The sequence below is a fragment of the Rhineura floridana genome, chromosome 6 (genome assembly GCF_030035675.1).
Source record: "Rhineura floridana isolate rRhiFlo1 chromosome 6, rRhiFlo1.hap2, whole genome shotgun sequence".
NCBI classification, from domain to species: domain Eukaryota; kingdom Metazoa; phylum Chordata; class Lepidosauria; order Squamata; family Rhineuridae; genus Rhineura; species Rhineura floridana.
This window is the reverse complement of record NC_084485.1, coordinates 139,981,233-140,008,318: the sequence shown is the minus strand read 5'-3', so window position 1 is coordinate 140,008,318 and position 27,086 is coordinate 139,981,233. Positions and strand designations below refer to the sequence as shown.

The window sequence follows — 27,086 nt, the reverse complement described above, 5'->3', positions numbered from 1 at the left end:
GAAATGGGGGTCTGCCTCCAAGGCTTATAGGGTTTCAGGGGGCCCCCAGAAACAAGGGCCCTTGCTACTATTGTGGGCTGATGAATCATTTTGCTAGACAGTGCAAGAAGTGTATAAGGGATGAAAATGCTAATGGTCCCCACAGGGGCCCTGGCAATCAAGGAAAGGGACCCCAACCCCGAGTTGCAGGCTGGAATTCCCAATGACGGTGTAATAGCACTCCCTCCAAAATTTTTAGCTCAACTACGGTGAAAAAGTTTGGGACCCAAGAACCAATGATTACAGTAGTCGTGGGAGGAAAAAAACTGGATTGCATGGTTGATACTGGGGCAGCTGTGACCACTTTAAAAACTAATGAAGCAAATGTAAAGGGAACTGATGAGATAATTCAGGCTATAGGGATAGGAGGTCATGATATTCCCCATCAGTTCTCAGAAGCGGTTATATTGTCTATTGGGCCAAGAGAAGTGGAACATTCTGTTTTGCTGTCACCCTGCACTCCAGTAAACCTCCTAGGGTGAGATTTGTTGTGTAAATTAGGAGCAATCATTTATTGTCATGCTGATGGCACCATCAATATGGAATTGCCAGAGGGAGTGGACCATTCATTATTGATGCTTTTAGCCACTGAAGGGGGATATGAGCATATCAATACCATGCCTCAGGCCTCTAATCTGACCTCCCTGTTAAAAACTCTGCCAGAATCATTGTGGGCCTCCCATTCAAACGAAGTAGGGTGCCTTCAAAATGTAAAGCCTGGAATCATTTTTCCAAGAATACCACAGTATTCTTTATCACAGGAACAGAATGATGGTATACGACCAGTCATCCAGTCTTTTTTAGATCAAGGCGTATTACGTGTACTTCCACATGGTTCAGTATGTAACACCCCAATTTTACCAGTGGAAAAGCCAGGAAAAGTTGATGAAAAGGGCAATAAAGTCTTTAGGCTGATTCAGGATTTACGATTTATCAATAGAATTGTGGTACCCCGACATAATGTGGTCCCAAACCCTGCTACAGTGCTTGCCTCAATCCCCACGGATGCTGAGTATTTCTCAGTCATTGATTTATGTTCTGTATTTTTTAGTATACCTATACACCCAGATTCGCAGTTTCTGTTCACATTCCAGTATGAAAATAGGACTCTGTCTTTCACGCGGCTCCCTCAGGGATATTGCGAAAGTCCGTCCGTGTTTACGCAGGCCTTAGTGAATAATATGGAGGGCCTAACCCTAAAAAGAGGGTCCACTCTGATTTTTTATGTTGATGATATTCTGGTCTGTTCAAAAGACAAAGAACAGTGTTCCCAGGACACTTTGCAACTGTTACAATATCTTGCAGCAAAAGGACACAAAGTATCAAAGAAAAAGCTGCAGTTTGTTCAGCCTGAAGTTACATATTTAGGTCATAGTCTCTCCAAGGAAGGAAGTTTACAAAAGGCAGAATTGAGGCTATTCTAAAAATGCCAAAACCAAATACAAAAACACAGTTAAGAGGGTTTTTGGGAATGGCAGGCTATTGCAGACAATGGATTCCAAATTTTTCTTTTCATGCCAAACCATTACATACAGCCACAAGGGATAATCGCCCAGAGATTCTGGCCTGGGACCAAGACATGGAAGTAGGGTATCGTGAGCTTGTTCAGGCTTTAATTAATGCTCCAGCATTGGGCCTGCCAAACTATGAGAAACCCTTTTCCTTATTTGTTACGGATAGAGAGAGGGTAGCAGTAGGAGTCCTTACACAAAAGCTGGGTTCTGCAAATCGCCCCATTGCATATTATAGTGGAAAGTTAGATACCACAGCTCAAGGTTTTCCGCCCTGTTTGCGGGCAGTGGCTGCAACTGCCTTGTTGGTAGGAAAAGCTAAAGATCTCACACTAGGCCATGAGACTACTGTTTTGGTACTTCATTCAGTTGCTGCTATGCTACTCCAAAAATACACACAACATTGGACAAATGCACACCTTACTTCTTACGAAAAAGATCTACTAGGCGATCCATCCATCACCCTGGAACGCTGCACCATCCTCAATCCAGCTACATTGCTCCCAGGTAACTCAAATGAGCTGGACGAAACAGATGTCCATGATTGCCAACAGCTTGTTAGATTAATTGCTACACCACGCCCAGATCTCACTGATATTCCTATTCCAGATCCTGATTTGATTTTATTTACTGATGGTTCTTGCACCTGAAATGAATATAGCCAGTTGGAAACTGGCTATGCAATAGTAACAGATGGGGAAGTATTGGGATCCTATTCCTTGCCACACATATCGAGTGCACAAGGAGCTGAATTGGTGGCCCTCACACATGCATGTACCCTAGCTGCAGGTAAAAAGGTCAACATCTATACTGATTCTAATTATGCTTTTGGTGTGTGTCATGCAACAGGTCAAATTTGGAAATACAGAGGTTTTCTGACAGCTTCTGGGGCTCCAGTAGCAAATGGACCTCTTATTCAGGCTCTTTTAGATGCTATTGTATTACCTGTTCAAATTGCAGTTATGCACTGCAAAGCACACACAAAGGGAACTGATCCCATTTCCATAGGTAATTACAACGCTGATCTGGCTGCACGTCATGCAGCTCAGGTAGCCAATCCCATCCCAGCCATTTTTAATCTTGTTTCTAATGTTAACAGTGCAAATTTTACAGGATTTTGGAGCAGTTACAGCAGGATGCATCTGAAGCAGAACAACACACTTGGAAAATGTTCCAATTTCTCTGTGGCGATTTCCAGATGGATGACCAGTGGCTCCCAGGTCTTTAATTCGACAGATTGCCCAAGTGGCTCTTGAGGTCGGCCACATGGGCAAAGGAGAGATAGCCACACAGGTTATGAAACATTGGTATGCCCCTGGAATCCATATGGAAGCAGCCTGTATCTGTAAGCAATGGAAGGTTTGTGCCCAATTGGACAATAAACCCAGACGTAAAATGAGTGCACACCCATGGGTTTATGGCCCATTTGAGAATTTGCAAATTGATTATATAGAAATGTCACCCCCGTGCCAAGGGAATAAGTATTGCCTCATGGTGGTGGATATTTTTTCAGGCTGGATTGAATGTTTCCCCACAAAACATGCCACAGTGGAGGCTACTGTAAAGTGTCTCTTTCGGGAAGTGGTGCCATTTTTTTGGCATTCCCCCTAGTTATTGATTCAGACCGAGGCACTCATTTTACAGGAGAAATTATGCAGAAATTGTGTAAGGCATTACACATCAACCAGAAGTTTCACACCCCCTATCATCCTCAGAGCTGTGGCCATACTGAACGGCGTAATGCTCTGGTGAAGGAGAAGCTTCATAAAATATGCCTTGATACAGGTCTCACCTGGGTTGAAGCTCTTCCTTTGGCATTAATGCATTTGAGAAACATACCTAATAAGAAACATGGTTTAACACCTTTTGGAATTCTGTTTGGATGGCCATTAGGGTTGGGACTTATTCTAAGCACCTCTTGGAAAATCAAACCCAGTACTTTATCTGAATTAAATGCACAAGTGGTGGATTATGTCTTCCAGTTATCACATGTTGCAAAATCTCTTTGGACACAGGTTAAAGAAGTCCTCCAGCCTTTCCCTATGGATGTACCTTGTCATGACCTAAAGGAGGGTGACTATGTGTGGGTAGCGGTATTTCATAAAGGTAATACTCTTACTCCTACCTGGGAAGGACCTTTTCAGGTGTTATTAGTCATGAATTCAGCTGTGAAAATACAAGAAAGAGAGGCATGGCTGCATGCATCTCATGTGAAAAAGGCAACCAAGAGGTCTTCTGTATCTTTAAAAGTTGTGCAGGGGGAAGGAAGAATTCCACCTTGTGGTTTTTCCCATTACAATGGTGCAAGAACACCTGCACTTGGCTGACTTTCTCTTCTCCTAAAGATACAGGATCAGTCTCAGGCCTTGAACCTGGCAACCCTATATGTATCCCCTCCAGGGAAGGGACAGGTGGATGAAATCAGCAACAGCTGGCTGAGTACCTGGGGGGGCCTGGTCCTGCAAGGCATGACAATCTGCAGCACAGAAGTCCAACAGGGAGAGGGCAGTGGTGGTAGCTGAGCAGCAGCAGCAGCAGGCAGGCAGGCAGGCAGGCAGGCAGGAGCAGCAAATTGCTCTCCTTGCCTGGCCAGTGGTGGTCCCCTTCCTCCTGCAGGCACTGGGCATAGAGAGAGGGAGCGCCTATGTGTGTATGTATGTATACACATGTGTGTATGTATACGTGCACACACACACACATATCCATCCCTGGGGAGATGGAAGTAGGGTGATCTTTGGTGGAGAGATGCCTGCCAGTCATTTTAAAGAAGGGTATGTATCAAAAATACTTTTTGGCCTTTTCTGAATTGCTGAACAGAAGCTCTGTCAGGCAACAGGGTAAGTGAGGCTGCATTCCAATGCAACTTTACTTAGGAGTAAGCACCATTTAACAAGGTGGGTACAGGGCTGAAAATGCAAATGCTAGTATCACTGCCTTTTCTACAGAGAGGTTTGCTTTTATATCATGTATCTGTTCAGGGGAGGGAGTGTTTGGTGGAATCAAACCCTTTTATTCCATCCTCCATGATGACAGGCAGACCCTCCCATGGCATTCACCACTTAAGACACATATCCTGAGAAACAGGCAACTGAGATGAAAGCTGCTTCTCCTTGCTGACGCAACCAGAAAATATATGGGTAAGGGCTGGAGCTGCACATGTTGATCAAGTGAGCATGTGCAGTTTTCTAAACTGCTAGATTCTGAATATGCAGCTGGCAAGCAGACTAAAATTCTTCATTTTTCCAGGACAACTGTGGTGTCTCTCATTGGCTAAGAAAAATGGAAGGCGGGAATTAGGGTTGCCAGGTCAGAAGCATCCCAAACCCTGAGATTTCAGGGGCGGGCCCTAGTGATGTCAGGGAGTGTGCCTGAGTTATGTCACAGGGGCGGGCCTGAGTTCTATAAGGTTCTAGAGAACAGATTGTAAATTCAGAAAGCATCTTGTTATATTCCACACCTCTGGACATAGCGTTATTCCTGCTTTTCCTGGGAGCAGACTGTGAGTAGTTAATGGAAAACAGCCTTTTGGATGTTTACAGTGAGACATGGAAGGCTATGTGTCTTCCAGTGTGGTAGGGACATAGCAGCAGCAAGGCAGGAGAGGGAGTCCTAAGAAACAGCTCTGCATACTACTCTGCACCTGGACACCATGCAGGGTTTCAACCTTGAACAATAATGGATGGAGCTCATTTGAACTGGTTTGTGGATCACCTCAATGCTAGATCTGAATTTTCTTTTAAGAGCTTTAAAGACTTAGGCTGCTGCTAGAGCATTTATTCACTAACAGGCAAAAAACTTTGCAATTTAAGAACATATCTATAGCCAACAGATATTTCTATCAAACTTTAAAAAGCAGGGTAATTGGGCACCTATAGTGAATGCACCAGGGGAGCAGGAGACCTGACCTCCTCTCTGAGATAGTGTACTGCCCTACAAATTTGTCAAAATGCAATTTGGGTTGGTCTTTCATAGTCCAATCCACTTCCTGTACTTGGAAGAATTTGGTAACATGTGCCTCTGAGCAAAGGTAAAACTGACCATGGGGGGAGGGGAGAGTAGAGGGAAGGAGGAAAGGGGGGCAGAAGGATGGGGTAAGGAGGGGATTGGAAGGGGATGGGGAGGGAGGGGTGGAGGGAGGGGTGAAGGAAGGGGGAGGGAAGGGGCAAGAGGGAGCTAATAAGGAGGATGAGGGGAAGGCAGGTTTGATCATTTGCATGCTTTTTGGGTTCAGTGGGATGTGCAATCATGCTTAGGATAGGTGAAATTGACCTGGGGGAAGGGCAGGGAGGGGAAGGAAGGGGGAGGGAAGGGGGGGAAGAGATTGGATGGGTGGGCACTGGGCAGAGGGGAAGCTCCTTTCCAAAAGGAAAACATTGTGAACAGTATCATTCTTTTTCACGGTTTCCCCCACCTTTTTATTCTACAGCAGGCACATGTAGCCTCCCACCGAAATTTAAACCAAAGCTGTCCCTGGCCACATCCACACCAGATCTTTATTTCACTTTAGACAGTCATGGCTTCTCCCAAAGAATCCTGGGAAGTGTAATTAGTGAAGGGTGCTGAGAGTTGCTAGGAGATGCCTGGTTCCCCTCACAGAGCTTCAATCAGAGCAGCTGACTGTGAAACCCCTCTGGCCACTGGAGCTCTGTCACAGGAATAGGAGTCTCCTCTCAGCACCCTTCACAAACTACACTTCCCAGGATACTTTGGGGGAAGCCATGACTGTCTCACATGAAATCAAAGTCTGGTGTGGGTGTGGCCCCCTGATTAGGCAAGCCAAGCAGTTGGGAGTCTGGCTTTTAGAACACTGACAGTTGGTTCTTACTGAGCATGCCTGGCCTTATCATTGAGTTCAATGCTAAATTTCTTAAATTAATTAAAAATCAGTCAAGCATTTTTTTAAGTTTTAAACTGCAGAAGATGAAGGTCAGAGTACGGGGCAAGGTCTGTAATAGGATTACAGGTACTCTGTGAACATGGCTGATTTTTAATTAATTTCAACAAATTATGAGAACTCTGACAGAAAAAAGTCCAAAAGGGGTCTGGTTTTTTTCCTCTCTTTTTACTTTTGAAATCTTGATTCTCTCTAACTTTTTTGTGTATTGCCATGAAATTTGAGAGGGTTATTAAGCAAGCGTTTCTGAGTTCAGGACTATACGTTTTGTAAGATTTTGTTTTGAAATAAGCTTATGGGAAGCATCAGAATGGCATGGGGGTATTTTCAATTTAACATTGTGGAAGGTGTAAAATCCATTCTGACTATAGTATACAGCCACTCTCGTGGCTGTATAATTATAAGTTTGTCAACAGCCATCTGGAGTAAACCTGAACAACACAATCTGCTAAACAGCTAAGCTGACAAGCATGTCATAATTCTGTTCATATCAGCAGGGCATATTCATATCTGAACATATGTCAGTTAAGGAACTGGTGAATAAGGTTTGAAGAAAAATGCATTGACAGGTTTTGCTGAAATAAATATAATTAGCTGATCTTAGTGAAGCCAGTGAAGCACTAATTTCAATTGGAAACTTAGTCTGGATTTAATATGATCAGGAAACACTGATATTTAAACAAAAAAGTTCAATATACGGAGTAGTCTACAAAGGTTCTGAGTTGTATCCAATGCTGCACGTTCAGAATTCTCCTCACACAACAGTATTTCCTCTTCCTTTCTTCTCCTCACACACATTTAAAATCTGCTCTGGAGGGTCTTCCAACCCTCAGGAACACAGATTTTGTGGGTCTGGGGCGGGGGTTCAGAGAAGAGTAGACAAATGAAATTCTAATGTGCTAGCAGAACAGCAGTATTGGATATGACCCACTGAGTATATTTTTCCACCCCCCCCCAAAAAAAACCTGATTGGTGAAGAAATAGAAGGATGTTGAAAATGTATACAAAAACCCATATCCACATCAAATGAAACCAAATTGCTAAGATTAAGATTATATCTCTCTCTCCATGGTCAACTTCCAACAATTAAAAACAATTATGAAGAGCCTGATTGGGACTTCATGGTGGCCATGACAGCCATGGGACGGTCTCAGTATATATAGCTGGCTGAACATATTTTGCAGGAGACCCTCATGACCTAGAAGAACTGAAGTTGGCGGCCTGGAAAGGGGGCGGATTCTCTAACCACATTGTCATGATGAGACCATTTCCTGGTGAAGGTTTAGACCAGCCTTTCCCAACCAGTGTGCCTCCAGATGTTGTTGGACCACAACTCCCATCAGCCTTAGCCAGCATTGCCAATGGTCAGGAAGATGGGAGTTGTGGTCCAACAACATCTGGAGGCACACTGGTTGGGAAAGGCTGGTTTAGACTGAAGGTGGCTTTTCCCCCTCAACAGGGGCAGTGGACTCATTAAATTGGTCTAGTTCTGGAAATTTATGGAATCCAATAGACACCTGAATTCTTTGGGGAATTTTCTGGCTGACAGGGTTGGCACTGTTTATTACCTTTCATATTTTATTATGCTGTTTGATTTTTATTGTTTATAGTCTATTGACATTTTGAATGTTTATGTATATCATTATGTGATCCATGTTTGAGCACAGTTTAGAAAGATTCAGAATAAATTATTAATAACAATTAAAAACAAACCTACATTTAAAGACATAAAATGTCACAGTCAATTAAAAAGTCAAAATGAGGTAGCTGTTTAGGGAGACTAAAAGTAGAGTTGAGAGATATAGAGAAAGATATCTTGCATGTTCAGTGAGGGTAAACATGTTGTCAAATAGCTGAATCGTTATATGCCTTCAAGTCGATTACGACTTATGGCGACCCTATGAATCTTTTTTTGGGGGGGGGGATATATTCATAGGGTTTTCATGACAACTTTTATGTGTTCCTGCTTTTTGTCCAAGCCGCTGACCACTAGTGACAACTAAAATAGAGCTCTGTAAAAAAATACATAGCCTGTTTTCATGGTTCCAGGGAACTCTGCAAGTTCTAAATCACCCCACAGGGAACAGCTTGGGGAAACTTCTAGCTTGGAAGAAAAGGACGGCTTATAATTCTATGGAATACCACCAATATGGCCTCAATGTGGGAATTGTGGGAAGTATCAATAGTGGGCTTGTAGGTGACTCAGCAACTTGAAAATGACCCATGACAATGTCTAACTGCATTATATTGCTCTTGTTGTCCCCAAAGGTAGAACCCCTTCCAAAACTAACTAGAATTTGAGTCTTCTGGATCTCAGAAACAGCCTGTTGATCTACATAACTGGGTATGAGTCCAGGATTATTTTTGTAAACAGCTAGAAGGCTAAACTAGTTACTTAATAGTTGAGAAAGTTGAAGAACAAACATGCATGCAAAGATACTCCCTGTTGAACTTTGACACCACAGAGATACATGCAATTACACAGCACTGCACACCACACTACAATATTTAGTGTTCCAAGGATGATTTTACCTACTTGTCAATAGAGCCCACCATGTAGTAAACCATTGGAAACCAACAGATTGCATCCAGAAAATGCATATCTGGCCTAAGCAGCATAAGTGAAACATAATATCACAAAAAGTGTGGCAACTGGCAAGTCCTACAATGCTAACAAATGTGAACACAGTTTGAAAATATAATTTTATTCTTTATTCCTTCACAATGTTTATCTCATTACAGCCACTGAGAACAATGGTTTTACTCAGGGAAAGCTAAACATAATTATATACATATCAGTACTTCTAGCAAAAGTGTCTAAATCAGAAGCGTTATAACACAGACAAAACACTATGTTTCATGACAGTTCATTGATAAATATGGATACTCCTCACACACTCTCTGTGGGAACCACGTTTCTGCAATGTGACCCCACACATCATTGGAGGCTTTATGCGGATTGTGGAACAGTGTGGGCATGGCATATCATATATAGGACTTTCTCAGGAAATCAGCACCTTGCCAGATGCAGCTGTAGTACATTAAACACCTCATATGGACTTATATAAAACGGCCACATTTTAGTACACAATTTCTCTACATGAATCCTGTTGAAATCAATAGGATTAAAGCATATCTAACCCTGTGCTGGGTTGTTGTGGGCAATATTTTAGTGGAAATAGTTTCTGTTTTCTACTGCAACTCATTGGGAGCTGAGATACATGATCAGTGAAATAATCTGTAGACACAACTTTTTACATAGAAATTTGGAGGAGGCCTCTGAGGTGGCATTTTTTTATGCTTGCTGCTGAACTGCTTTTTTGGCTTAATATGACATTTAATTATGGTTTGAATTATTTTATTGTTTTGTTTTTCACAGCCATGGGATCCTATGGGGTGATGGGTGGTCTATAAATATAAATAAACATATTTTGGTATATTCACCAAAAAAAAAGATACAATATTTTTGTTGCATTAACAGCCCAAGTAGTGATTGGTAATGCTCAACATAGTCTAAAAAGGCCACACAGGAAGAGAGTAACAGGAAGTATGATATAGGATAATGGGGAAAATTATATGTTGAAAATGATATGTTTAAAAAATGAGCCTCAAAAACAGAACTCAGTGCAAGCACTAGAGGGCACTGTGGTTTTAAATTCCAAATTTCAATGCAGTGTGAAATTTTCAAAGGCAAGGTTGAAACAATACTTTGAAGACATTTCACACATTATGGTTCTCAGACAGGAAGAGTCAGAAAGCTATCTACCATAGATCATAGGTTCAAGGCCTAACATTAGGGAAAATTGATGTTACTGAATTATACAGCATGAGAAACGGAACTATGTCAGTACAGGGTTGCTGCTCTTAATGAGAATACTTATTGTGTCCCTGTTTAAAATACTAAAAACTACCCTTTGTGATAATGTAAAAAGGACTGGGAATTATTAGTGGGGTGTTGCCTAATATTTTGTCAAAACCTAAGTTTTTGTCAGTTGAAGAACATGCAATCTGTGTGCCACTGTGAAGCAACTATTCATATATAAAGCTTCAGTAGCACACCATAAACAGGTAATCTGGTGGAGGTTGAGCTGAAAGCTTATATTTGGTATAACACCCGTGTCTGCATGAATCAAGATGAACATTTTACGGTCTCCAGCAATATGAATGACATGCTACTATGTACAGATGATCTTTATATAGCTCATGCTACAGCCATGTGAAAATTAATTTCATTTAGCCATATTTCAAGGCAGTTGCACCATAATCTATGGTAACTGAACTTAACCATTGGCACATAAAATAAACCTGGTATTTCCCTTTCTACTGACCATCTTCAAGGGTATTGATGGCATAATGCTTCTGATTTAAAACTATCAGTTTAACAAATTAGTCAGGAATAAACATAGAACATACTATGTTCTGAATCTGAACCCATATCTGTATGATTAAAAAACCCATTATTTAAAACCCACTTACGGATTGTCCAGTAGTAGCACTATTGGATTGAGTTCTTTCTTTGGTCTGTAATAAGCCCTGAGAGGAACAATAAAGTTGTAGAGGCCATTTCCAGCAGTCTCTGCAGCAACTATAATTATTTTGTTTTTGAATCCATAGGCTTTGGCATCTTCATAGTAATTATGTTGGCATCCCTAAAATCAGCAAGTAAAAACAGGCACAGTGGCCTCCATTCACAGGAGGGAATGCAAGACATAATATCTTCAAAGTAATATCTGTCAGCTGTTGAATTTAGGGTCTGACTGCATCATGAAATATTGCTGCATGCAGAAAAGTGTACCTATATTGAATGTGTTCAATCACATCTGATACTAGAGAAAAGAAAATATTAATTAATATTATCATTTCTTGTTTTATTGTAACATGCTGTGGAAATTCTGAATAGACTGCAGAGCAGTGTAAAATATGGTAAATAAACAATATGATGAACTAAGGGTTCCAACTTATAGTAAATTTGAGTTTGAGTTCTTCCTTTCTACCAGGCTGAGACAGAGGATCAGCCTCCATAGCTTCTACGTTGCAGTTCTGTGTGGCCAGCTTCATGTGCCTGTCCTTCCCTGTGAAACATGAGAGGTTTGGTTTCATGTTTGCACTGGATTGGAAAGAGATATGACGCTTGTGTAACTGACCATATCCAATCAAGATCTTGAATTGATAAAGCTTTCACCTTCTTGGACATATGAGCACCTTATGCTGAGAAAAGACTGGGCTTCTGCATGCAGCTAAATGAAACCTTACCTCCATGTATAACCTTTCCTCTCTGAGAGAATCCATTGCTCACAAATCGCACCAGAATCATACAGCCCTGAAGTCTAACCCAGATGTCAAGGTTAAACCCACCTTACATGACATCCTGTGGTAACCCTACTCTAGCAGTGTATGAAGCTGTTGCCCCCCACTTCAGAAAATATATTGGGATGTAGCTAGATTAATAGGTGTAGGGTCAAAGCAACAATGTGTCTACATACCTGTCCGCCCATGGCCCATGTAAACAAAATTGTGGGCAAACTAACAGGCCTTAATCAAGGATACAAATGTGGACTTCCGGGAAGGGTGACTTAGCCTGTGCCTGCTTTTGAGACGGGCTCCTGCCTCAAAAGAAGCTTATTCAGATATATCAGTCAGATTTTTTTTTTTTTGACTGATTAAACTTCTCCCGGGTAGGGAGAAACGAAGAGATTAACCTCAAAGCCTATTTTTGTTGGGACGACCAGATCTCATTAATTTATGGGACGAGGTCCAGCCGACGAAGGTGGGACGGATTTTCAACAACAAGCTCTATCTGATAAAGCGAACGTTCATCTTATCTTCTAAGAGAGAACGCACTAACAGGCAAGCACCCTTCTTTCTATATTTTTCTTTTACTTGACTTAAATTGTTGCTGTTTAAAAGAGATTTGCCAGATTGATCGGTTTTTGACATCTCACTGGGGAGCCATAACTTCTCTCTGCTACTCACTAATTAATAGCTTATCTCTGTTTTTGTTGCAAAAAGCTGTCCTGGATTTGCATTCTAAAGATATACACAGAAGAGGGATTTCTATTCCAGATTTTTATTTTGAAGAATATTATATTGTCTGAGACTACTCTCTTTTTGGTCTATTTTATTTTGACGAATCTGTTTCCTGACGACCGCCATTAATTGTTTCGATCCTGGGAACTGCATTTTGTTTACTTAAGCATGGAGAGATAAGGCTGTCTGCTCTGTTTATACTGTGATGTCACCAAGTTTGGAGTATTAACCCAATTGTTGCTGAAATAAGAAGTGGTTTTCCTATATTTTTCTTTTAAAATGGCAATTAAGAAAGTGGCTGAGAAGCTGGAAATAACTATGTTTCAGAAAATAATGGATGAGATTGAGATAACGAAACAAAACCTGCGACAGGGTTGTAAGGAGCTGAAAATTGAATTGAGTAAAATGAAGCAGGAGATTAAAGATATAGGGGTCCCTGTGAGAGAGGTGACCCTGGAAGGGGTCCCTGTGAGAGAGGAGACCCCGGAGATTGGAACAAACGTGGAACAGGAAAAAGATTTGGAGTCTATGGACTTTAGAAACAAAATCTATTGTTTGGAGACACAGGAGATTAAAGACATAGGGGTCCTTGTGAGAGAGGAGACCCTGGAGACTGGAACAGGGGTCCCTGTGAGAGAGGAGACCCTGGAGACTGGAACAGGGGTCCCTGTGAGAGAGGAGATCCCGGAGATTGGAACAAACGTGGAACAGGAACAAGATTTGGAGTCTATGGACTTTAGAAATAAAATCTATTGTTTGGAACTCAATGTTATCTCTGAAGAAATTAATGAAGATTCTAGAGATAAAGTTATCAATGGCATGGATAATCTTCTGGACTGGAATGATGTGATGGAGCCCAATATAGAGAAAATCTATGGAATTAACTGCAGCCATGTGACAATGGAAAAACTTTCAAGAGATGACCCAGTGTATTTTGAAAAAAAGAACAGAGATATGATTTTACAGCAGTATTTCAGCAACCTATTCAGAATGGATGGCAAGAAAATATTTGGGATAGAGGTAATTCCCATCAGACTCTTACTATATGACTATGGCTTTGACAGCAAGATTATTATGGAATACTGATAATGGAAGATTGGATACTGAAATTACTGGACTTAACAAGACTACTGAAGATGGAAGATGGAAAATGGAACTAATAGGGATAATAGAACAATGGCTACTGAAATTACTGAACCTAACAGATTCTGATGTGATGGATTAATTGAAATGTTTATTTTGACTATGGTTATGACAATAAGATTATCATAATTAGTAATGAGATGGATTAATCGATATGCTTATCTGGAAAAAAAAATTGATAGATATATTTCTTAAAGAATTGAAACCTCTCTTTGACTTTTTGTGGAAAGAATAAAGTAATGTTTATGAGATTTGATGATTAAGTAAGATAACTACTGGAGGAAAGTGATTTTATAATATGACTTAAGAGACAGGATTGTTATATATTATAGACTTATAACTGATTTGATCTTTGACAAATGGGAAGTCAATATTTTACTCTTTATTTTTTATTTTTGTTTTTTTTTCTTCTTTTTTTCTTTTTGTTTAACTATTTTTGATTTTGTTTTTTGTCTTTGAATGTTTTATGATTTTGTCTTGTATGTTTTATGAAAATCTGAATAAAAATTATTGAAAAAAAAAAAAATCAAGGATACAAATGTAACCATGTCTTAACACATATGAAATAAATACATAGCAAACACTTCACATGAAACAACAGTGACTTTACCTTATCTAACCTTAGACAGCAAAATGGCACTTTTTCATGAAGCAAATGGCAGAAGGTGGGAGAACTTCCTATATATGGGGAGTAAGGGGGATAGCCTTTCATATACCTAAAACAAGGAAAAGTGCAGTCATTATCAGTGTAAGTTATGAGCATCCCCATAAGACATTTCAGCACACTATGGACTTTGCTGATTCTAAATATCTTTCTCTCTCTGTGTCTTTTGCCTGAGGCACAGTTACTAGGGAGAATGCTCCTGTCTTTCTACAGCCCCACTATGTATCAATCTGGACAATTTTTAACTGTCATATAGCTGCAAAAACACACATGGACATGAACATGCACACACACCTTCTCTGGCTCCACTGCTCCAACTGTGGTCTCATTGCCTCCCAATTTCTCCCATTTAAGCCTCTGTTCTTTGGACTCTTCAAACAGAAACATTAAACTTAGGACCTTTGCTCAAACCCATGTTTTCTCTCTCTATATCTCACCCGTTTGCATACTCTGCCCATTTGACCGCTAACTTCCTGGTTGTAACCTTCTGTTGTTGTTTTGGTACGCACTGTTCCCTTCTCTTTTATTTCTGCAAAAGTGCCTCGTCCAAAAGGGAACTGATTCTGCTAATAGTTGGGCTGTAAGCTTTTCTTTCACATTTTAATCCCAGTTATTAACTAATCATACTCTATATTAAAAGCCAAGATTTTATTATTTTGTTTGTCCTGTCTTGTTAACACTTTTCTTGAATTCTATCCTTTAAGCACCAAGTACATATGCTGTGGAAACCTGGCACATGCCTCACATGAAAATGTTAACTTTCTACTTCTAGTTATTTCTGTCACTGACCTTTAATTTCCCTTTTTCAGTCCCATGCCTTTTTAACTACATGTATATGTATATATATAAATTTATTTTTGTGACCTGAACATACTCTAGGCCATTTGAAACTTCTTCATCTGAGGGAGTTGCTTCATCTTCTGACTGGTCACTTAATAGGTCGCAGGTATGAAGTGCTGAAGAGTCAGCAACCTCCAAAACTGGTGCTATGCTCGGCCTTCTGCCTGCTTTGCCTGACTCTGAAGGAAGAGTTAGGGTAGCCACACTAGAAGATCTACAGCCTGTGTCTTGCAAATCTATAGCCACAGTACCTGGGGGGAAATGCAGAAAAGAACCAAAACAATTTAGCATTTGAAAGGTGGGTGCCAACATCTTTGATTTGATCTTGAAGGTAAGGACCAAGCTAGGCGTGATTGTGGCAGATCCATAGACAGAACTGGGCCCCTTGGCATGGACAGGAGAGGAGGGAACAGAATCCTTCATTACTTGTACGTTTCCCTCTCCCAACAGTATTTTAAAGCAGATTAGGTATCTGTGGCCAGATGTAAATTTGGTGCAGAAAAAAAACAGCTAAAAATTACTTCACATTTAAAAAAAAACATGGGGAGGGGGGCAGTTCCCCTCCCCCACTCACCCAAGCTGCACTTTAAATCACTTCCCACTGCCAACTCTACATGGAATCGGCAGGACTGAGGTTGGATCCCATGTCGTCACATCACACCCTAACTGACCAACATTTTGAGTGCCCCTTCTTACTAGTTGCAGTTAACACAAAGCATTCTGCTTCTGGCATTAATAGTGGGTCACCTTCATTCAATACAGACATATTGCCCAAAGTTCAGTTGTTGACCATTATAATCCTGCTCCTTGTAACAAGTGGATAAGACAGCAAGGAATGGACATTCTACAGTGCAAAGGTGCTTGACAGAGATTCAGCATAAGTGACAGAAAGGTTCCCATCAATAGTCTCAGCCTACTGATCCCTAGAAAATGGGCCTATGTAGAAGACTGCTTTCTCCTTGACTCTGTCATCAGTCTCTTTGAAAGACTCAGCAAGGACCACTGAGGTAATTTCCCTCTGCATTTTGGCAGACTGATACACATTGAGGCATTAATTGTAATTCAAGGAGAGCGAGCACAAAAACTGAGATTAGTATTGGATTGCCAAGAAATTTGATTCAGTTTGCATTTCAAGCAAAATCCATCAAATCTGCACTTTCTGAAACAATATGAGAACCAAACCACAGCCATCCTTTGTAAGTCACTTATTCTAATTGTGCATGTTTACAAAAATGCATAAATGAATATATAAATGAAAACAACATATAAAATGCATTATATGATGATAAATTGCTTGCAAAAACGTGTATATTAGTCAAAGCTGCCTACAGAAATTCACAATAAGATGCTGAAGAATTTTCATGAGGTGCTGTTTTTTTAAAAAAGTGGATTGCTGTAAAATTTGGACAACTGTATTTAAGACTGAAAAAATGAGAAACTGAGAGAACCAAAATTGACAAATCTTTCCATTCCTAGATTCAATATCACACTAAAAGCGTGAGTGAACACTTATGCAGGTGGATGGAGTGAAGAGCCCACCCAATTTAAGTCCAATTGAGAATTGAATGAGCCTGGACCAGACTTGAAATGGGTTGCAAATATTTGAAAAGGAGGCTTGGATTACCATTTCTAACACTCATCCCTTCCATCCCTATTATGCTATGTGTGGACTTTAATCAGACACTGAAGAATAGGGTTGTTCCTTTCCCATTCAGTGGCTGGATTGTAAGATAAAGTGAAGTAAGGTTTTACATAACAACACATGGCAAGAAAATAGTGTGGTTTTACAAAGCAATTGTATGGGCTTCTGCTCATCTAATTTGTTTGAGGTGTGTCAAAATGCTGTCTTCAACTAATATTTCATAGTTTTGTATTTCATATACATATTACTAGCAGCCTCATACTCAGCATTGCTTGGGAATTCTAAGAAACCAAAGAATTGTCGCAGTTTTGAATTCAGTGATTAAGATCAGTGCAGTTTTGAAAGATTCAGTCCACCATCTTGATGCAAAATGGTGTCCAATTATAGGCAAACTTGATCTCAGGAACCATCATACAAAGTTTGGTTATGAAATCTTAAGAAGGTCCAACTGCATAGCAAACAAACAACTTTCCAATATATATACACATTTTATTTTTTCTATCTTTTTAAAAATAAATGTTTCTATATTTTATTTTTCAATAGTTTAATAAAACACCATCACTTCAGTTTTGCTTACCCATACTGGCAATTATGCTGTGCACTGGCAAGCGAGAAGGGCCATGATAAAATGACCTGGATGTGTGATTTCTCCGAAGTTGCTCTTGCTTCTTAAAAGCTGAATTTTCTTCTTTTGTGATGTTGATATAAAAACATATGTCTGAAGAGCTCATGATATAACGAGGACCTGGGTTCAGCAAAATATTTTTGTTGTCTTCCCTCCTAACACCGATTAGACAGACGCCAAACCTTGATTTAATTTTTTTTAAAAAAAAGGAGTTAGGAAAAATTGAACAAAATGAAGGACACACACACACACACACACACACACACACACACACACACACATACAGAAACATGAATTTATTTTTGTATCCCCACATTATATTGAAAGCTGAAGTTGGGCAACATGAAAATACATTACACCAAGAAATAGCTTCCTAGATCAGGATTTGCCACTATGGTACCTGCAGACATATATATAATTTCCTTTTTTTTTTTTTCAATAATTTTTATTCAGATTTTCATAAAACATACAAGACAAAATCATAAAACATTCAAAGACAAAAAACAAAATCAAAAATAGTTAAACAAAAAGAAAAAAAGAAAAAAAAACAAAAATAAAAAATAAAGAGTAAAATATTGACTTCCCATTTGTCAAAGATCAAATCAGTTATAAGTCTATAATATATAACAATCCTGTCTCTTAAGTCATATTATAAAATCACTTTCCTCCAGTAGTTATCTTACTTAATCATCAAATCTCATAAACATTACTTTATTCTTTCCACAAAAAGTCAAAGAGAGGTTTCAATTCTTTAAGAAATATATCTATCAATTTTTTTTTCCAGATAAGCATATCGATTAATCCATCTCATTACTAATTATGATAATCTTATTGTCATAACCATAGTCAAAATAAACATTTCAATTAATCCATCACATCAGAATCTGTTAGGTTCAGTAATTTCAGTAGCCATTGTTCTATTATCCCTATTAGTTCCATTTTCCATCTTCCATCTTCAGTAGTCTTGTTAAGTCCAGTAATTTCAGTATCCAATCTTCCATTATCAGTATTCCATAATAATCTTGCTGTCAAAGCCATAGTCATATAGTAAGAGTCTGATGGGAATTACCTCTATCCCAAATATTTTCTTGCCATCCATTCTGAATAGGTTGCTGAAATACTGCTGTAAAATCATATCTCTGTTCTTTTTTTCAAAATACACTGGGTCATCTCTTGAAAGTTTTTCCATTGTCACATGGCTGCAGTTAATTCCATAGATTTTCTCTATATTGGGCTCCATCACATCATTCCAGTCCAGAAGATTATCCATGCCATTGATAACTTTATCTCTAGAATCTTCATTAATTTCTTCAGAGATAACATTGAGTTCCAAACAATAGATTTTATTTCTAAAGTCCATAGACTCCAAATCTTGTTCCTGTTCCACGTTTGTTCCAATCTCCGGGATCTCCTCTCTCACAGGGACCCCTGTTCCAGTCTCCAGGGTCTCCTCTCTCACAGGGACCCCTGTTCCAGTCTCCAGGGTCTCCTCTCTCACAAGGACCCCTATGTCTTTAATCTCCTGTGTCTCCAAACAATAGATTTTGTTTCTAAAGTCCATAGACTCCAAATCTTTTTCCTGTTCCACGTTTGTTCCAATCTCCGGGGTCTCCTCTCTCACAGGGACCCCTTCCAGGGTCACCTCTCTCACAGGGACCCCTATATCTTTAATCTCCTGCTTCATTTTACTCAATTCAATTTTCAGCTCCTTACAACCCTGTCGCAGGTTTTGTTTCGTTATCTCAATCTCATCCATTATTTTCTGAAACATAGTTATTTCCAGCTTCTCAGCCACTTTCTTAATTGCCATTTTAAAAGAAAAATATAGGAAAACCACTTCTTATTTCAGCAACAATTGGGTTAATACTCCAAACTTGGTGACATCACAGTATAAACAGAGCAGACAGCCTTATCTCTCCATGCTTAAGTAAACAAAATGCAGTTCCCAGGATCGAAACAATTAATGGCGGTCGTCAGGAAACAGATTCGTCAAAATAAAATAGACCAAAAAGAGAGTAGTCTCAGACAATATAATATTCTTCAAAATAAAAATCTGGAATAGAAATCCCTCTTCTGTGTATATCTTTAGAATGCAAATCCAGGACAGCTTTTTGCAACAAAAACAGAGATAAGCTATTAATTAGTGAGTAGCAGAGAGAAGTTATGGCTCCCCAGTGAGATGTCAAAAACCGATCAATCTGGCAAATCTCTTTTAAACAGCAACAATTTAAGTCAAGTAAAAGAAAAATATAGAAAGAAGGGTGCTTGCCTGTTAGTGCGTTCTCTCTTAGAAGATAAGATGAACGTTCGCTTTATCAGATAGAGCTTGTTGTTGAAAATCCGTCCCACCTTCGTCGGCTGGACCTCGTCCCATAAATTAATGAGATCTGGTCGTCCCAACAAAAATAGGCTTTGAGGTTAATCTCTTCGTTTCTCCCTACCCGGGAGAAGTTTAATCAGTCAAAAAAAAAAAAAAATCTGACTGATATATCTGAATAAGCTTCTTTTGAGGCAGGAGCCCGTCTCAAAAGCAGGCACAGGCTAAGTCACCCTTCCCGGAAGTCATATATATAATTTCCATGGTGCCCTCAGAGTCCCTGCCCCACTCTGAAATTGTACTTGAAAGAAACAGTCTGTTGTAGCCAATAGAATAGGATGCACTGTGTGCTTGGTTGTAGTGCGTGTGTTGTCCCCATAACAGTTTCTCCAGTTTGCAAATATGCCCACAGGGCCAAAAAAAAGTCACCCCCTGCCCTAGATGCTTAAGTCCATTCACAAAATTTAGCTCAAGAGCTATAAGGTTTATACTGCTTCCAGAATATACACTGGCTTTGCAAAACATTCAAGGGAAGAAACTTTATAATCATGGTACAGCCATTAGAGATCCCTCTCCATAATTCCTTACAATTAGAAATCGATTAATGACTGAGTGTGCTCTTAAGGACATATGAGAACCAGCTTATGATAAAAGGACATTACCATGAGGCATTTTGGACATTAGAAGTGCAACACGTGATGCAAGATCCTTCATGAATGTCCAATTCATTTAATCCTTCATCCTTCTCTTTTTTTATTTCTTTAAATTTTAAATGGGGAAAATACTTCAAATTGGGCATCCACATGGAGAGCCCATATCATACATGACCTTAGATGTGTGGTAAAGAAGAGGACGTCATGCCCACTCCTTCACCATGTAAAGATTCTTATTGGTCCAGAAAATGTCTCAGCCCTGTTGCAATTCTGACGTAGTAAACTGGTATTAGCATGGAGAAGGTGCTGTGTATTTTGCAAAACATGATGTGTCACACTTTGTGCAGAAAATAAAAGCACTGGAAATGGTACACAAAATTTCTACTTTTTTTTTTAAGTACAAAGATTTTTGGAACTGGTCTGGACAAAGGTCTTACTCCTGATTATTCCATATTATTATTATTTATTTAATTTGTATCCCTCCCTTCCTCCCAGCAGGAGCCCAGGGTGGCAAACAAAGCACTAAAAACACTCTAAAACATCATAAAAACAGATTTTAAAAAACAAAACAGCGTTAAAAACATTAAAAAAACAACTTTAAAAAAGGGTTAAAATTATTAAAAAACATTTTAAGCAATTCTAACACAGACACAGACTGGGATAGGTCTCAACCTAAAAGGCTTGTTGAAAGAGGAAAGTCTTCAAAAGGCGCCGAAAAGATAACAGAGATGGCGCCTGCCTAATATCTCTTTCATCATTATTGGGCTTAGGCTGTGTCCACACTAAAGTGTTAATGCCTACATGGTTCACTCTTTCTTGATGTCTTCTGTTTATACTTGCAGGCGGTGCTTGATAGTATGTATATTTGCCGTGTGTTGTTGAGCCCTTCCATCAATTAGTACTTCCCCGCCCACCATAAGTTCATGAAAACTGAGGTTCATTATGGACATATATGCAAATATTTTTTTACTTGTGCATGTTCATCTTTTAATTTTGAAATTTTTACTTTTGAAGTTTTTTGATCTACCAGATTTGCACAAAAGAGCAGTCAAAAATAAATAAATAAAAATTGTGTGTCCCTTGAAGCCAGGGAAGGATTTGGAATTGCTCACATGAAAGGTTGCCATTTCCTTTCCTCCTTTTTGTTTCCTGCCTCCTGTACACGAAAGCACAATTTTTATTTTTTAACACAGCTGTTTTATGCAAAAAGAGTTCTGCATGAAAGAGCTGCTTTAAAAATAAAATAAATAGTGTAACCCTGCCTTCAGCAACAATTTGCAGAGAAAAACAGGCATCATCTTTTCTTTTGGACTTAAGGAAACAGAATGGAAATGGGTGTGTGTGACAGGTAGCATCCAGAAAAACATCAGAACACATGGGGGGGGGGGAAGTGACCACAGCTGGGTAACATAATATTTTATATTGGGCTTTCTTCCCTTATTGGATTTTCCATGGATTGGGAAAACCTGAATTTAGCGGGGGGAAAGTGTGGTCTGTCACTTGAATGAGGAGGATGTTATGTGGGTACCACAAAAAAAGTAGAGACACAAGCAGCTTCCGATCCACATTAAACTCAAGTGTAGATGAGCCCCAATTTTATTTTTGTTCAATTATTATTATTTTTCCATTTTCCATTTTCTTTAAACCTGGCTTATTGTTGATATCAAAATCATTCATGAGCCATCTCCAAATCCCCTTTTTTTGGCAAATGGAATCACATTTGTTGAGGGATACACAGCTGGAATAGTGCAAATAAAGCATTAAAGAAAGATACAGAAACCTTAACTCCAGAAAGAAAAGATGTATAGGCAATACACAAATATGTTTTATGGGTCATTGAGAAACAAAAACAAAATAAAAGTGTGAAAGAGTGTTGTCACAGACACCCCCTCAAGGATGTTGGATTCAGTATATTTAGGACACTAGAGGTGAAAACTAACATCTTGAATTGGGATAAATATAGGGTGTCCCAAAAGATAAATAATGCCAATTACAGATCCTAGGATACTATTGTAATCATGTTCTCATACTCATGACTTTTATATACTGAAGATGTCACAGACATTGACAAATAATCAGAATATTTTTGAGCCCTGTGTTGTATATAGAATTAATTTCCCCCAAAATATGTTTGTGATCAAACACAGCTCCTGTGTTACAATGGCATCTCAAGAGATATAACAGGAAAAAAGGTTCTAGGCTTCTTTCATGTTTTGCCAACTAATTTCGCAAATCAGACTCTAATTCCCTTCTGCTTATACGATATTAGAAGAATCAAGCTCTGCTTCAAGATATTCATCATATTAAAATTGAACCATTACTGCTGAATGGAGACCTATTTTCAGGTACTTTTCGCACCGCAGAGTGTTCTTAAAATCTATTTATAAACAGCAGAAAATAGGTAAACAGAAAATAACTTCAACTCTAATGTTTTGAAGCATCACTTTCATATTTCTTGCATTTCTGAGCTTTATATTCTAAAATAAAAATGGTTCTAAATGGTTCTAAAGCATTCACCTAAGTATGTATATTATACAGCACAGGGGAGGGATCTGTTTCAGATCAAAGGCCACACTCTCATCTGGGCAACCTTCCAGAGGCCAGAGGCCAGTGGTGAGCAAGGCCAGAGGAAAAAGTGGGCAATACAACCTTTGTGTAGCATAGTTCTATACATGCACCCCTCCCCCATCCAGGCAACCTAGAGACATTATGAGAGTTCAAGGACACATTCTAGCTAAGCAAAAACACTCAAGGAGGGTATGAATTAGTCACGAGTGTGGCCTGGAGAGAGTCACAACAGCCAGATAGAGAGACCTGGAAGACCTGTGTTTCCCCGGCCCCATTTACCCAGGTTTTTGCCAAGCTGTGATGAGAATTTTACCACACTTTTCCACACCTTATCAGAACTCCAAGGAAGCAATTCTTGAAACAAGAACTTACACCACTAAGATGTAAGCAAATCTTCCTAACTCACTAAGAAAGAACATTGAGTTATACCCTCTGAAAAAAAGTATTGATGCTCAAAACACATTGGGAGACAACAGCAGCAGAAGCAGCTGCAGCATGTGTATCATATTAAAGTCTTTCACATCTTTGTGGTTTGCCACTTTTATTTGCTTGTAATGACATGCAGCACTCTTTAAATTTTTGTCTCTTCAAAGTTTGACCAATATCAGCCAATATGTGGGGCAGCTGAGATCAGGACCATGGCACTCAGGAAGGGCACCATTTTCCCAATGAAATAGCCTCTCTGAGGCTGTCACCTCATCTAGTTTGGCCCTGGACAACCGCAACCTGCCCCCAAGCACCTGGAAACAGACAAAAGGCTTCCAAATGAGAGGCTGCACTTTGCAGTCTTCTTTAGGAGTGCAATGAGTAAGGATCCAGGGTCCTAGTATCTGATCAGGGAAAAGGGTGCAATTTTAACAGCCTAGGACTCCAAAATATCTAAGACTGTTTCTGTAGTCTACACTGAAATGAAATCCAGCAGCCCATCAACTGTAGTGTAGAGGTTTCTTACAACAGGCCAAACAGCTCTGTGCACTCCAGAGTACTAAAGAAAGAGTTTCTGAAAGGAAGTCATATTAAATGCCACTGTTAGAAATGAAACATACCTTTTGTGTGCATGGAAAGATGCATATGTGAAACTCTTTCCCTCATATTCAGCAAAAAACACACTCTCCTCCAGGATAATGTGATACACTTCATTACCAGAGCATCTGCCGTACATTTTCTGCCACTGTTCTGGTGATTGCTGGCCCTCCCTGAAACACAAATAGAAAGAAATAATCAGTGTTTCACTATGCAGATGGATGGCAGATGCATGACATGAATGGAGCCTCTTCTCCATCCTTGTTCATCACACGATGATGACAACAACCTGCAAGAGTGCCAAGAATTCCCTCCCAGGCTGTGTCTATCTAGAATACAGAATTATGCATGGAATGTATTGAGGTGGAATTCCCACTCTGTTACAAGCCATTTTATATTCTCTCCATCTTGCCCTGAGGGGAGAAAAAAGAGAGAAAGCAGAACAACCGAGAAAGCTGCATACCATCTACTTCTTGGTATTCTATCTGAGGTAGCCCTTTCCTCCTTCAGCTGTCACAAGGCTACTTAAGCACCATCTTGCCTTGAGGGAGTAGAGATCTAGCTTTCAAAAAGCTCCCCCCCCACGATAGCTCATCTCTACCATTTTATTCTGTAATTTTAACTGATTATTATTGTTTTAACAGCTTTATTTAAAGCATTTTGTGAGGTGCGCCTGAAAGCAGTATTCAAATATCTTAAATGAATAGAGTGGTATTCAACTGATGCACCCCGTCAGCACAAGCATTTCTATTTGTGCAACAGGACTCCCCCCCAAACCTCCCCCCCCACTCTGGATATTGAGGAGGTGTGCAGAAGAAGGAGAGGTTAGTCCCATTGTACAAGCAGAAATCCTTGTGCCGATGGGACCATGACTTAGCCCTATGTTGGATACCACCCATTATACTTAACCTTTTCATACTGTAACATTTTGCACTATCATAGAAACATCCTATTGTGTAAGTCTACCAGGGGAGGAGCATTTTGGCTATGTCTACACCGGACATGTGTTCCACTTTAAACAGTCATGGCTTCCCCCAAAGGATCCTGGGAAGTATAGTTTGTGAAGGGTGGTGAGAGTTGCTGGGAGACGCCCTATTCCCCTCACAGAACTACAATCCACAGAATTCTCTGGGAAGGGGGTCTGACTGTTAAACCACTCTGGCCATTGGAGCCCTGTTAGAGGAATAGGGCATCTCCTAACAACTCTCAGCACCCTTCAAAAACTACACTTCCCAGGATTCTTTGTTTAAAGTAGAATAAATATCTGGTGTGGATGTGGCCTGTAAATGGTAGAAAAACAGTCTGTGATATAGAATTAATATTAAACAGCTTTAAAAATGGCAAAACATTTTTTCTATCTTATGCTAATACTTATTTACTCAAGAAAACTGCTATATTTTCATGACCTCAGAATTATGTATATGCTTGGTTGAGCACATTAATGCTAATGAAGCCACTTCCCCCTCCCCCCCTTTCCCTTCAGTGTTCTCGGCTGGCAGGCAGTCCTGTTTTCCCCTTTGCTTTTCTTAACAGGTGGCAACAAAATGGGCAGCATTAATATCTTGACATTTGCCAGCCTAGATTCGCTGTGGTGGTTTGTCCACCTTGGGGTATACTCAATTGCCACACAAAAGGCTAAAAACCTCCTGAGAGTAAATGCCAGTGTTTGATTCATACTTGGCAATAGCTACCCTATTCCTCCCTTGTAACTTTTTAATTTTCTTAATGAGACCCAGTACTCAACTCAACACGGGCACTCACACCTTAGTAGCCAGAAATATATTTTACAGGAATTCTTCCATATAGCGTCTCCACCGTTCTTCTGGCAGGTTCATTTGCCTTTTTAAAGCTACTTCTCTCACGGACAACTTTCCCATCACCCTAACTGTATGATGGGGAAAGCTGCAGCTGTTAAAATCCTCTCCTGTCATGCAGCTTTTAAAAGCTCTTGTGGGCAAGGGGGGGGGAGAGAGAGTGTGTTGAAGGCCACATTCTCATGAAGGAAAATCTCTCAGGGACAATATACCAGGTTGGGCTGAGCTGGAATCTGCAGTGGGCAGTGCCAAAAACAAAGGTGAGGAGGCTAGAGCTGGCAGCGGACCACTTTTTTTCTTTCTGTCACTCTCTCTTCCCCACTTTCTCCCCTCCTCTTACCACTGGACCACCTCCCCCCTCATGTGGCAATTAGGCATTGGAAAGAAAGCTCCCATACACATGAATTGTATCTTTTTGTTGAAACCTGATTGCCACACGATGGGGGATGGGGAGTGTCACTGTGTGCAAGGAGGTTTGATCTTTCTGTCTTCAGCTGCCACCCTCTGAAAATCATCTCAAACACAGCAATTAAGCTGGGGCTCCACAGGCAGAACTTTCCATAATATAACGAGAAAAGTGGAAGGCAATATCTCCAGAGGATGGGGAGAAACACAAAGGGGAAAGCTATCCCTAAAGCAGTCATGTCCCAGACAAGGCTTAACAAACACCTTAACTCATGGAAGGATATATGCGATCAATAAACCAGCTTCTCCCACTGAAGTAGTAATCCATTTGGAAACCCAGATTGTTCTGCTAATATGACAGTGTAGTGAATTATATTTACATGTAGTTCAAAAAACAGAGGAAAACAGTAGGTCATCTGAATAGGTTGCTCATAATTCTTCAGGACCAAAAAAACACAATTATAACTGACATACACTTCCCACACGCTCATTCTAGTATGTATCTGCAACAGCAGAATTTGGGTTTTTTAAACCATTTTATACTTACTGCCCTCTTGAGGTGTGAACTAACAAGGTGATGAGTGTAGATGTAGCTGGGCAAATACAGTTTAAAGCTAACATTGCATATTTGAATTCCTCTTCACATACAACATGATCTGCAATAAAAAACAAAATACTTTTATGTAAGACATGGACGAACAGCTGGCAACACACAGGGTGGATTTGGCCCCTGAAGTAATTTTATGTGGTCTGCAGAGGTCCTATCCAATTTGAACCAAGGTATCATAAAATGTATTTCCTCAATTTCATTTGTAAGGAAAATAAAAATGGTGAGAAATAGTCATATTCTGTAACGTTGATATTACATCTTGCATTTGGCTTTTGTACAGGGTGGCAACTGGATAAAGGGGCTCTACGATG

The 27,086-nt window shown here is 39.8% G+C and overlaps 1 protein-coding gene across 4 annotated transcripts in view; it reads right to left on the bottom strand.

The window, feature by feature from the left end:
• Positions 1-27,086, bottom strand: part of KCNT2 (potassium sodium-activated channel subfamily T member 2) — a 341,069-nt gene that overhangs the window by 81,605 nt on the left and 232,378 nt on the right. For all 4 annotated transcript variants that reach the window (XM_061633982.1, XM_061633985.1, XM_061633981.1 and 1 more), the window contains 6 exons: positions 26,713-26,821; positions 23,970-24,119; positions 17,338-17,567; positions 15,153-15,369; positions 14,225-14,330; positions 10,921-11,093 (listed from right to left, as the gene is read on the bottom strand). In XM_061633982.1, the coding sequence (XP_061489966.1) occupies positions 10,921-11,093; positions 14,225-14,330; positions 15,153-15,369; positions 17,338-17,567; positions 23,970-24,119; positions 26,713-26,821 (985 nt within the window). The remainder of the gene's footprint in view (positions 1-10,920; positions 11,094-14,224; positions 14,331-15,152; positions 15,370-17,337; positions 17,568-23,969; positions 24,120-26,712; positions 26,822-27,086) is intronic.